Here is a 13611-nt window from a genome sequence, read left to right as displayed (position 1 = left end):
AGATGGAGGAGTTTGAAGCAAAACAGGGTGCACTGTCAGATTGGGCACGTGCTCTATTCAACAACTGATGCTCAGCCTGCTGACTGAAACAAAATTGAATATCAGGCACTGATTATAATGCATGGCCATTCCTGTATTGCATCACTGTCAGAGACAAATTTCCATCCTGTTAAATATTTTGTCTGCTAACATTTCACAGTATTATATAAGTGCTTGCTTTCAGAAATACAAAACTCTAGTTAGTGCACTGGACTAGTATCCAGAGGTCATAAATTAACATTATATCCGAGATAAAAATGCATCTGAAGCAGAATTCAATACATTTTATTATTTGTTCATTGACGTCCTTCAGCTAAGAAATCTACTACCCTACTCAGTTGAGTTGACATGTGACTTTAGTGCCACACTATGTGCTTTAACGCCCACTAAAGTTGCTCAAATGCTTAAAAACAGTTCTCAACATTGCCTGCTCAACATAATTAGAAATGGGGAACAAATGCAAAGAACCAAAGCAGCATTGTGGCACAGTGGTTCGCACTGCTGCTTCACAGTGCCAGGGACCTGGGTTCGATTCCCTATCACTATCAGTGTGGAGTCTGCATGTTCTCCCCGTGTCTGTGTGGGTTTCTACCAGGTGCTCCGGTCTGAAAGACATGTTGGTTGGGTGCATTCGCCATGCTAAATTCTCCCTCAGTGTTCCCGAATAGGTGCTGGAGTGTGACGACTATGGGGATTTCACAGTAACTTCATTGCAGTGTTAATGTAAGCCTACTTGTGACTCATAAATTAACTTTTCAAAGCAAACTTTTTTTTGAAGCAGAGAAAGTGAAAACCCACCTATAAAACCTGTTTTCTAATTTCTTCATTATGGTACTTAGGTCTGTTGGATAGGCAACCACAGTGCAATACAGCGGGTAGGCACAGAGATCCACTGGGGCAGAAAATGCTGCAGCCATTTCTGTCAAATAGATTAAAATTATATACTTACTATTTGTTTAGTTCCTCCAAAACAAGCATTTATTTTTCAAACTTCTGAACTATGACAAATTATGATGGAAAATTGAATTTTAAACTTTTCTATACAATAGATAGGGCCATGATTTGAAATTGAATTTAAGCTGTATTATGAAATTACCAAGTGTAAGCAGTTGTTCGATCCCCTGAACGATACGTCTATGTTCTTCATCTGCAGAGGCGGATCCCCATTCACCCTCCTGAGGTTTATATAACAAGTCTTGAAGCTCCTCTGGAGTGATAGGAACACTGGCACCAATTTCTTCAGGGTAGGCAGCTGCAAAAGCACACACGATATACATCAAAAAGGTAGTTGTTTCCATATTTTAAAAAAAGTTTATTTCCTTGGATTCCATCAAGCAGATTTCAACTCCTTTATAATCATATTAAAATATAGTAAGCTGTTGCAAAGGTACACAAACATATTGTAAGTGCATCTTATTTGTGAGGCAATGAGTTTGAAATAGGCTAATTGCTGAGACATCATAATTGAATAATGTAATTTGGATCAGAACTGCAAATTTAAAAACCTGATTTTATATGGGAAAACATTCTGCAATAGCTCCTACAACAACTTTTTGTACACAATTAAAACAAAATTCTTATCCGATATACAAAGAGCAGTGCAGGGATACCATGCACAATTAATTCTATTGCTTTTTATGCATTTTCAATACTATCAAAATTAATTTAAGTGTCCTACCATCGTCAGGAATTTGTTCCATATCCCAAGGGCTCATCTTCTCCAACTCATTATTATCCCAGCTAGAAATACAACAGGACAATTTCGAAGATTTTAAAATGCAGACAAAGTTTAAAAGGATGTGCACAATCACTTCACAGTTTATTGCACCAGGACTGTTACTAGGTGAAGTGCAAGCAGTGCATTCTCGAATCAGCTATTCACACTGACCTCCAAGTCAGAGGGCTGTGGATTCAACTCCTTCTCCGGATTCGACTATGTAATTTAGGTCAACAGGGCATCATAGGAGTGGTGTTTACATGAAACACTGAGCAGAGACCAGACTCCTAGATCTCTTGGCTCAGGATGTTAAGTTGCCTTGGCACCAAACAACAGAGCAGCTTGCTCACCAGGTATCCAAACCACCATTCAGCATAAGCAAAATACTAACTGGTCATTCATCTTGCTTCTTGCAAAATGGATGCTCAGTTTGTTTATATTCCAGTCACAGAATATAAGAGATGTAATATGGTAATGCAAACTTTCTCTTACTTCACTGAAGTATATATGCAACTAATGCATTTTCTTCTTTTGATTCCCAGATGGTCTTATCAAATACCATTTTCCATTATGTTACTCACAAAGGAAGAGACTCAATGGTGTGCATAAACAGTCAATATAATTCGCTTAATCCTGTACAGCAGCTGAAACAAACAGCACTATGAAACTGGTACCTGGGATCAAAGTTTTTCTCGGTCTTAACGAGTGGCCAAAACTTCCTCTGATCATACCTCCAGCAAACCTAGTAGTCCCCGGCAAAAACAAACTGGAGCTAGCACTCATAGATCATTGGCATTGGTTGACTGGGATTATTGGTGTCACACTGTTTTGAGGCCAACTCCTCTAAATCATCAAGTGTGTTGTTGTGAGTTAGGAAAAGCGTGTAACTGACTACCGTTCTAGTTAGTTGCCTCAGGACTTTTACCATGAATTCATCATTTGACAATGTTGCTACAACATACCACCATCTTGTAATTAACCTGCACTACTTATAGACTATTGATTGGATATAACATGAGCACAAGGTTTAACAGGGGAGTAGTTGGACACTTTAAATGATGAACATGACTGTTGGTAAAATAGGGATGGACTGTTATTCTATATTATTGAATCACTCATAACCTTAAGTTTTAAACTTAGCTGATTTTGGATACCGATACACTTTGAATCCCTGATTTGCAGTTAGGAAGTTAAGAAATTAACTGAATTACAAATTTATTAATATATTTCTAATTCTAAAAATTCTTCTCAGCACTTAACCACTTTTGGCCAAAAATGTTTTAAATGAGAATAGGGAATGAGACTGAATATAGTACAGGAGGTTGTCATTTGACTGTCATGTCCACATACACACACTGCAAGAATTCAGCTTTCCACTCTCCCTTGTAGATTGCCAAATTTCTCTCAAGATAATTATCCAATTCCCTCTTAAAAATAACCACTCAACATAACTGTTTCTTCACTCATTACTTAGCCAACTTCGTATCCATGCTGCCAGTGCCTCTGTTATTCCAAGGGCATTAATTTTGCTAAAAGCTTGTGATATGGTACTTTATTAAAATACCTTTTGGAAGTCCTTGCATATCACAATCACAATGCCCTCATCAACCCTAGTTTTTTTTTTTGGATAAGTCAATTCTTAGCCCATCCAGTGCATTAGCAATCGCCTCTTTTACTTTACTATGACTTTGGCAGCATCTTCTCTCTTGCTTAAGGCAGATACAAAGTACTCAACCACGAACCTCAGTCCTGCCCTTAGCCTCTGTACATAAGAACTAGGAGCAGGAGTAGGCCATCTCGGAGACATGGATAGAGCAGGGACAGGAAGGGTTGTTGCAGGTTCCAGGGTTTAGATGTTTCAGTAAGTACAGGGAAGGTGGTAAAAGAGGGGGAGGTGTGGCATTGTTAGTCAAGGACAGTATTACGGTGGCAGAAAGGACTTTTGATGAGGACTCGTCTACTGAGGTAGTTTGGGCTGAGGTTAGAAACAGGAAAAGGAGAGGTCACCCTGTTGGGAGTTTTTTATAGACCTCCGAAAAGTTCCAGAGATGTAGAGGAAAAGATTGCAAAGATGATTCTGGATAGGAGCGAAAGTAACAGGGTAGTTGTACTGGGGGACTTTAACTTTACAAATATTGACTGGAAAAGCTCGAGTACTTTGGAGGGGTCGGTTTTTGTCCAATGCGTGCAGGAAGGCTTCCTGACACAGTATGTAGATAGACCAACAAGAGGCAAGGCCACATTGGATTTGGTACTGGGTAATGAACCAGGCCAGGTGTTAGATTTGGAGGTAGGTGAGCACTTTGGTGACAGTGACCACAATTCGATTACGTTTACCTTAGCTATGGAAAAGGATAGGTATATACCAAAAGGCAAGAGTTATAGCTGGGGGAAAGGAAATTATGATGCGATTAGGCAAGATTTAGCTGGCATAGGTTGGGGAAGGAAACTGCAGGGGACAGGCACAATTGTAATGTGGAACTTGTTCAAGGAACAGCTACTACACATCCTTGATAAATATGTACCTATCAGGCAGGGAGGAGGCAGACGTGTGAGGGAACCGTGGTTTACTAAGGAGGTTGAATCTCTTGTGAAGAGGAAGAAGGAGACTTATGCAAGGATGAGAGATGAAGGCTCAGTTAGGGAGCTTGAAAGTTACAAGTTAGCCAGGCAGGACCTAAAGAAAGAGTTAAGAAGAGCCAGGAGGGGACATGAGAAGTCTTTGGCAGGTAGGATCAAGGAAAACCCTAAAGCTTTCTATAGGTATGTCAGGAGTAAAAGAATGACTAGGGGAAGATTAGGGCCAGTCAAGGACAGGAGTGGGAAGTTGTGCGTGGAGTCTGAAGAGATAGGAGAGGCACTAAATGAATATTTTTCATCAGTATTCACACTGGAGAGGATCAGTGTCGAGGGGAGTACTGAGATGCAGGCTGTTGGACTGGATGGGATTGAGGTTCATAAGGAGGAGGTGTTAGCAATTCTGAAAAGGGTAAAAATAGATAAGTCCCCTGGGCCGGATGGGATTTATCCTAGGATTCTCTGGGAGGCTGGATGGGAGATTGCAGAGCCTTTGGCTTTGATCTTTGGGACGTCATTGTCTACAGGAACAGTGCCAGAAGACAGGAGGATAGCAAATGTTGTCCCCTTGTTCAAGAAGGGGAGTAGGGACAAACCTGGTAATTATAGACCGGTGAGCCTTACTTCTGTTGTGGGCAAAGTATTGGAAAGGATTATAAGAGATAGGATTTATAATCACCTGGAAAGGAATAATTTGATTAGGGATAGTCAGCACGGTTTTGTGAAGGGTAGGTCGTGCCTCACAAACCTTATTGAGTTTTTTGAGAAGGTGACCAAAGAAGTGGATGAGGGTAAAGCGGTTGATGTGGTGTATATGGATTTCAGCAAAGCATTTGATAAGGTTCCCCATGGTAAGCTTTTGCAGAAAATACGGACACATGGGATTGAGGGTGACTTAGTGGTTTGGATCAGGAATTGGCTGGCTGGAAGAAAACAAAGGGTGGTGGTTGATGGGAAATATTCATCCTGGAGTTCAGTTACTGGTGGTGTACTGCAAGGATCTGTTTTAGGGCCACTGCTGTTTGTCATTTTTATTAATGACCTGGATGAGGGCATAGAAGGATGCTAAAGTCAGTGGAGTTGTAGACAGTGCGGAGGGAAGTGGCAGGTTACAGAGGGACCATAGATAAGCTGCAGAGCTGGGCTGAGAGGTGGCAAATGGAGTTTAATGCGGAAAAGTGCGAAGTGATTCACTTTTGAAGGAGTAACAGGAATACAGAGTACTGGGCTAATGGTAAGATACTTGGTAGTGTGGATGAACAGAGGGATCTGGGTGTCCATGTGCATAGATCCCTGAAAGTTGGCACCCAGGTTGATAGGGTTGTTAAGAAGGCGTACGGTGTGTTAGCTTTTATTGGTAGAGGGATTGAGTTTCGGAGCCAGGAGGTCATGCTGCAACTGTACAAAACTCTGGTGCGGCCGCACTTGGAGTATTGCGTACAGTTCTGGTTGCCGCATTATAGGAAGGATGTGGAAGCATTGGAAAGGGTGCAGAGGAGATTTACCAGGATGTTGCCTGGTATGGTGGGAAAATCGTATGAGGAAAGGCTGAGGGGCTTGAGGTTGTTTTCATTAGAGAGAAGAAGGTTAAGAGGTGACTTAATAGAGGCTTACAAGATGATCAGAGGATTAGATAGGGTGGATAGTGAGAGCCTTTTTCCTCGGATGGTGATGGCTAAAACGAGGGGACATCGCTTTAAATTGAGGGGTGAGAGATATAGGACAGATGTTAGAGGTAGTTTCTTTACTCAGAGAGTAGTAAGGGCGTGGAATGCCCTGCCTGCAGCGGTAGTGGACTCGTCAACATTAAGAGCATTCAAATGGTTATTGGATAAACATATGGATGATATTGGAATAGTGTAGATTAGAGGGGCTTTAGATTGGTTTCACTGGTCGGCGCAACATCGAGGGCGCTGTAATGTTCTGTATTCTATCCGGCCCCTCGAGCCTGCTCTGCCATTCAATAAGATCATGGCTGATCTTTTTGTGGACTCAGCTCCACTTACCCGCCCACTCACCATAACCCTTAATTCCTTTATGGTTCAAGAATTTATCTATCCTTGCCTGAAAAACATTCAATGAGGTAGCCTCAACTGTTTCACTGGACAGGGAATTCCACAGATTCACAACTGTATGTGTGTGAAGAAGTTCCTCCTCAACTCAATCCTAAATCTGCTTCCCCTTATTTTGAGGCTATGCCCCCTAGTTCTAGTTTCACCCGCCAGTGGAAACAACTTTCCTGCTTCTATCTTATCTATTCCCTTCATAATATGTTTCTATAAGATCTCCCCTCATTCTTCTGAATTCCAATGAGTATAGCCCCAGTCTACTCAGGGAAAAAGTCGGACCTCTCAGGGACAAAGGAGGGGAATTATGCTTAGAACCCAAAGGAATAGGGGAGATCCTAAATGAATACTTTGCATCGGTATTCACAAAGGAGAGGGACTTGATGACTGGGAGTGTCTCAGAGGGAGGTGTTGACCCATTAGAGAGAATCTCCATTACAAGGGAGGAAGTGTTAGGTTTTTTAGGTAACATTAAAACTGACAAATCCCCAGGGCCTGATCGCATCTATCCTAGACTGCTCAGGGAGACAAGAGTTGTAATTGCTGGGCATCTGATGGAAATCTTTGTCTCTTCATTGGACACAGGTGAGGTCCCTGAGGATTGGAGGATAGCGAATGTGGTACCGTTATTTAAGAAGGGTAGCAAGGATAACCCGGGTAATTATAGGCCAGTGAGCTTGACATCCGTGGTAGGGAAGTTGTTGGAGAGGATTCTTAGAGACAGGATGTATGTACATTTAGAACGGAACAATCTCATTAGTGACAGACAGCATGGTTTTGTAAGAGTGAGGTTGTGCCTTACAAATTTGGTGGAGTTTTTTGAGGAAGTGACAAAAACGGTTGACGAAGGAAGGGCCGTGGATGTCATCTATATGGATTTCAGTACGGCATTTGACAAAGTCCCTCATGGCAGGTTGGTTAAGAAGGTCAAGGCTCATGGGATACAAGGAGAGGTGGCTAGATGGGTAGAAAACTGGCTTGGCCACAGGAGACAGAGGGTAGCAGTCAAAAGGTCTTTTTCCGGCTGGAGGTCTGTGACCAATGGTGTTCCGCAGGGCTCTGTACTGGGACCTCTATTTGTGATACATATATATATATAAATGATTTGGAAGAAGGTGTAACTGGTGTTATCAGCAAGTTTGTGGATGACACAAAGATGGCTGGACTTGCGGATAGCGATGAACATTGTCAGGCAATACAGCAGGATATAGATAGGCTGGAAAATTGGGCGGAGAAATGGCAGATGGAATTTAATCCAGATAAATGCGAAGTGATGCATTTTGGAAGAACTAATGTAGGGGGGAGTTATACAATAAATGGCAGAGCCATCAAGAGTATAGAAACACAGAGGGACCTCGGTGTGCAAGCCCACAAATCCTTGAAGGTGGCAGCACAGGTGGAGAAGGTGGTGAAGGCGGCATATGATATGCTTGCCTTTATAGGACGGGGTATAGAGTATAAAAGCTGGAGTCTGATGTTGCAGCTGTATAGAACACTGGTTAGGCCACATTTGGAGTACTGCATCCAGTTCTGGTCGCCGCACTACCAGAAGGACGTGGAGGCTTTAGAGAGAAGATTTACTAGGATGTTGCCTGGTATGGAGGGTCTTAGCTATGAGGAGAGATTGGGTAAACTGGGCTTGTTCTCCGTGGAAAGACGGAGAATGAGGGGAGACCTAATAGAGGTGTACAACATTATGAAGGGTATAGATAGGGTGAAGAGTAGGAAGCTTTTTCCCAGGTCGGAGGTGACGATCACGAGGGGTCACGGGCTCAAGGTGAGAGGGGCGAGGTATAACTCAGATATCAGAGGGATGTTTTTTTACACAGAGTGGTGAGGGCCTGGAATGCTCTGCCAAGTAGGGTGGTGGAGGCAGACACGCTGGCTTCGTTTAAGATTTACCTGGATAGTCACATGAGCAGTCTGGGAATGGAGGGATACAAACGAATGGTCTAGTTGGACCAATGAGCGGCACAGGCTTGGAGGGCCGAAGGGCCTGTTTCCTGTGCTGTACTGTTCTTTGTTCTACTCAGTCTCTGCTCATAAGCCAACCCTCTCAACTCCGGAATCAACCTAGTGAATCTCCTCTGCACCCCCTCCAGTGCCAGTATATCCTTTCTCAAGCAAGGAGACCAAAACTGCATACAGTACTCCAGGTGTGGCCTCACCAACACCTTATACAGCTGCAACATAATCTCGCTGTTTTTAAACTCCATCCCTCTAGCAATGAAGGACAAAATTCCATTTGCCTTCTTAATTACCTGCTGCACCTGCAAACCAACTCCTTGAGATTCCTGCACAAGAACACCCAGGTCTCTCTGCACAGCAGCATGTTGCAATTTTTACCATTTAAATAATAGTCCATTTTGCTGTTATTCCTACCAAAATGGATGACCTCACATTTACCAACATTGTACTCCATCTGCCAGACCCTCGCCCACTCACTTAGATTATCTATATCCCTTTGCAGACTTTCAGTGTCCTCTGCACATTTTGCTCTTCCACCCATCTTAGTGTCATCTGCGAATTTTGACACACTACACTTGGTCCCCAACTCCAAATCATCTATACAAATCGTAAACAATTGCGGTCCCAACACTGATCCCTGAGGCACACCACTAGTCACTGATCGCCAAACAGAAAAACACCCATTTACTCCCACTCTTTGCTTTCTGTTAGTTAACCAATCCTCTCTCCATGCTAATACATTACCATTGGGACAATTTATATCCAGACGTCTCGCTATTTCTTCCTTGATGATAGATTCAAGCATTTTCCCTACTACAGAAGTTAAGCTAACCTTGTTAGCTCTTTGGTCACTTACTGGCCCCACTCTCCCTTTTACCATCCTTTGGATTCCCTTTTGTGTTAGTTGTCAGCCTCTCTTTTGCTTTCTTCTCATACTTTCTCCACTTACCCTGAATGTTCTTTTTCAGCCTGGTTCACATCAGCTGACATTTGCCATATGTTCCCTATTTTTAGTCAGAGTTCTACATCACAGCAAGAGGCCCTTTGGCCCATTGTGTCTGCACTGGCCATCAAGCACCTATCTATTCTAATCCCATTTTCCAGCACTTGGTCTGCACCCTTATATGCTATAGAGTTTCAAGTCTTCATCTAAATGATTCTTAAATAGAGAATCTCGTGAACTGGTGCGGCAACAATAATCTCTCCCTCAATGTCAACAAAACGAAGAAGATTGTCATCAACTTCAGGAACCGTAAAGGAGAACACGCGCCTGTCTACATCAACGGAGAGGAAGTAGAAGGGGTCAAGAGCTTCAAGTTGTTAGGTGTCCAGATCACTAACAACTTGTCCTGGTCCCCCCATGCCGACACCATAGTTAAGAAAGCCCACCAACGCCTCTACTTTCTCAGAAGGCTAAGTAAATTTGGCATGTCAGCTATGACTCTCACCAACTTTTACAGATGCACCATAGAAAGCATTCCTTCTGGTTGTATCACAGCTTGGTATGGCTCCTGCTCTACCCAAGGCACTACAAAAGGTCGTGAATGTAGCCCAATCCATCACGCAAACCAGCCTCTCATCCATTGACTCTGTCTACACTTCCTACTGCTTCAGCAAAGCAGCCAGCATAATTAAGGACCCCACGCACCCCGGACATTCTCTCTTCCACCTTCTTCCTTCGGGAAAAAGATACAAAGGTCTGAGGTCACGTACCAACCGACTCAAGAACAGCTTCTTCCCTGCTGCTGTCAGACTTTTGAATGGACTTGCCTCGCATTTTCTCTACACCCTAGCTATGACTGTAACACTACATTCTGCACACTCTCGTTTCCTTCTCTACAAACGGTATGTTTTGTCTGTATAGCGCGCAAGAAACGATACTTTTCACTGTATGTTAATACATGTGACAATGATAAATCAAATCAAAATCAAATAAATGTTGAGGGCTCCCATCCTTTTTGGCAATGAGTTCCATTTCCCACCACCAGCTGGGCAAAAATGTTTTTCCTCAAATCCCCTCGCCTTAAATCGATGCCCCCTGGTTATTGACCCCTCTATTAAGGGGAAAAGTTTCTACCCCATGTCTCTCATAATTTTGTTCATCTCAATCAGGCCTTCTCTGCTCTAAGGAAAACAATCCCAGATTAACCAGCCTCTCTTCATAGCTAAAATGCCCAGCCCAGGCAACATCCTGGTGAATCTCCTCTGCACCCTTTCTAGTGCAATCACATCCTTCCTAATAGCGTAACGACCAGAACTGCACATAACATGCTAGTTGTGACCTAACGAGCATTTTATACAGCTCCATCACAACCTCCCTGCTCTTATATTCTATGCCTCGGCTAATAAAGGCAAGTATCCCATGCCTTCTTAACCATCTTATCTATCTGTTTCTGCTTTATACCATGTTTTGGTCTCTACCACTTGTCATCCAGGGAGTTAGCTTTGTCAGAACCTACTTTCCTTGTAGGAATGTATCGCAACTATGCCCAAACAACTCCTCTTTGGACGCAGGCCATTGTCCTGCCAATCTTCGATTCCAATTTACCAGAGGCAAATCTGTTCTCACACAACTGAAATTAATTGGGGGAGGACCAATTATTTTTACTCTGGATTACTCCTTATCCATTTCCATAACCTTAAACCTTGTAATAGTATGATTACTGCCCCCTAAAATTCCCCTACTGACCACTGGTCTACTTGATCCATGTCACTTCCCGGAACTAGATCTAGCAATGCCTACCCACCTCATTGCACCAGAAACAGATTGAACCAAAAAAACTATCCTGAAAATACTTCAGAAACTATTCTCTCTCTTAGCCCTTTACAGTATTAACCCAATCTATATTGCTATAATTAAAGCCCTTTACAGCTACTACATAGTATTTGTACTTGTCTAATTTCATTGTAAATTTGCTCCTCTAAAGCTTTTCCACTATGGTGGCCTGTAGAAGATGCCCAGCAATGTATTGGCAGCTCCATTGTTTGCTAGCTTTCGCCAAATAGTCTGTCCTTGTCCTTTCTAGGACACCCTTGTTCTCCAGCACTGAGCATCTTCAGAGACCTCGCTTAATTTTAAAAAATTTTTGCGTTGTAAATAAGACTTGTTGAAATCTTTTCAAGTGCAGTTAATTCTAACCCCCATCAGCCATCCCAAAATTATTTTATTTTACATTAAAAATTCTTACTCCCTGTAGTAGTGATAAAATATTCAATTTTCTACTGGAAGATCAGTTGCCTATTTACCATTTTCTGCTAAGTAATACAACTATTTAAAAAGCAATGAAAATATTCTATTTCAACACAAATATTTTGAACAAAGAAGCTGCAGAGTAAGACAGAAGTCAATAGCAAGTAGGAAGTCAGCCAATAAGAGTTCGGATGCCAGAGGAACATTGCAATTGTTTTAAAAGTGCTGGATATCTGGAATAGATGGAAAGTATGTCCTAGTAAATAAATCATTCTATGAATGGCATTCTGTTCCATCTCTTAATTCTGTTCAAAGTGAGTGTTATACATTTATGCAAGTTATTAACAACATCCAAAAGATAAGAGTTCCTCACCAAACATTGTAACATTGGAATAAACTGTCAGAATACTCAGGCTGAAAAGGTTGCTGACTCTGTACTGATCCAAACCACCAGGCATCGTCTATTATACTGCGAAACTTGTCTCCTGGCAAAACAGTAACAAAAGTTTATTTTTAAATCCCTCAAAGTACTTAACCTTGAATGCAAAATAGCCTCTACCTGACTTTTTTTATTCATTGTTTTTAAATTGTTGCAAGTCTGCAGTACTACAGTTTATTCAATTATATATTGAAGTAACAAAATTATTAGAATTATTAGATGCGCAAAGACAGAATTGTGGTGGACATGAGTACAATTTACATTTATTATGAAACATGATGAGCCAGTGTCTCATCTGTCTGAATTCAAGAAATGCAAAGGTTCTTCACAATAAATAGCTGTGCCTCTTTGGCAATGATATGGAGATGTCGGCGTTGGACTGGGGCAAGCACAGTAAGTCGTCTCACAACACCAGGTTAAAGTCCAACAGGTTTATTTGGTAGCACAAGCTTTCGGAGTCTCGCTCCTTCTTCAGGTGAGTGATTTGGCAATGCCAAACAAACGGATGCAAAATAGGCATAAACCTTCTGTACAGGTACAGTGTCTCAAATCAGCTATTTCAAACTGGAAATGTTTTCTGCATTCTAGTGCAGAATAGCTATCGATTTTGCATGCCTGTCTTCTCCCATGATCCAAGTGACCCTTAACCTGGTCTGAACTACTCAACTCAAAACTGGCAAGATTCAATCCCGAGATTGCTGGTTTTGAGACACTGTAGTTGTACTTTAAAAACATTATCTCTTCTTTCCTAGGTTCAACATCCAAAACATACTTGCTCTGTATTTCTAGTATGTTATTTATATGCTCTTACATCAACTTAATTACCTCCCCAATCATTGTGTCCGTGCTCAATTTTCACCCCCACTGCCTCCAAACACAAGCTGGCTGCTCCAGGTTGTTGGCAGTATTTCTGGTCAGCAGTTGATGTTAAAACATTAATAAGGGTTCAGAAATGTCAGGAACAGCTCTTACGTAATAATCCTAAACTAAAATTATGAAACAATTGCAATTACAAAAAAAATTAATCCTGTTCACCACCATCTACCATTTCTTTTTATTCATTTATGGGATGTTGGAGTTGTTGACTAGGCCAGCATTAATTGCCCATTCCTAATTGCCCTCAAGAAGATGGTGATGAGCTGCCTTCTTGAACAACTTCAGTCTCTGTATAGAGTAGGTACACCTACACAGTGCTGTAAAGGAGGGTATTCCAGGATTTTTACTCAGTGACAAGGAAAGAACAGCACACCCAGTAGATCAAGTACTTCAAATTCGGTCAGCGGTCAAGGCCAGCAGGGTGTGACTGCAAGTGAGGCAGGCCGAGGATCCTGAATTCAGGAACAGAGTCTCCGCTCTTGACTTTGTCCAACAGGTATGAGGTACTTGCTTCCTGTGTGGAAGAGGAAAAGGGCTGCAGGGAGGATGAGCTAGCTGACCACTGCACTATGGTACAGAAAGCCATTCAAGTGGGGGGACCAAAAAAGACAAGTGGTAGTTGTAGGGGATTCTATAATTAGGGGGGTTGATAGCATCCTTTGTAAGCATGATCGAGAGTCCCGCATGGTATGTTGCCTGCTCGGTGCAGAGTGAGGGATCATCTCTGACCAACTTGAAA

General features: G+C 42.2%; 1 protein-coding gene across 8 annotated transcripts in view; it reads right to left on the bottom strand.

The window, feature by feature from the left end:
• brwd3 (bromodomain and WD repeat domain containing 3) overlaps positions 1-13611 on the bottom strand; it is a 124166-nt gene that overhangs the window by 36076 nt on the left and 74479 nt on the right. For 4 of the 8 annotated variants that reach the window (XM_078211946.1, XM_078211947.1, XM_078211948.1 and 1 more), the window contains exons 28-31: positions 11931-12042; positions 1718-1779; positions 1136-1291; positions 838-958 (exon numbers count right to left, since the gene is read on the bottom strand). In XM_078211946.1, coding sequence (XP_078068072.1) covers positions 838-958; positions 1136-1291; positions 1718-1779; positions 11931-12042 — 451 coding nt within the window. Of the gene's footprint in view, positions 1-837; positions 959-1135; positions 1292-1717; positions 1780-11930; positions 12043-13611 lie in introns of those variants that run through there. The other 4 variants (XR_013497675.1, XR_013497676.1, XR_013497677.1 and 1 more) reach the window with 1 other exon arrangement.

Source organism: Mustelus asterias, chromosome 4, assembly GCF_964213995.1.
Source record: "Mustelus asterias chromosome 4, sMusAst1.hap1.1, whole genome shotgun sequence".
NCBI classification, from domain to species: domain Eukaryota; kingdom Metazoa; phylum Chordata; class Chondrichthyes; order Carcharhiniformes; family Triakidae; genus Mustelus; species Mustelus asterias.
This window is presented reverse-complemented; position numbering and strand designations above follow the sequence as displayed.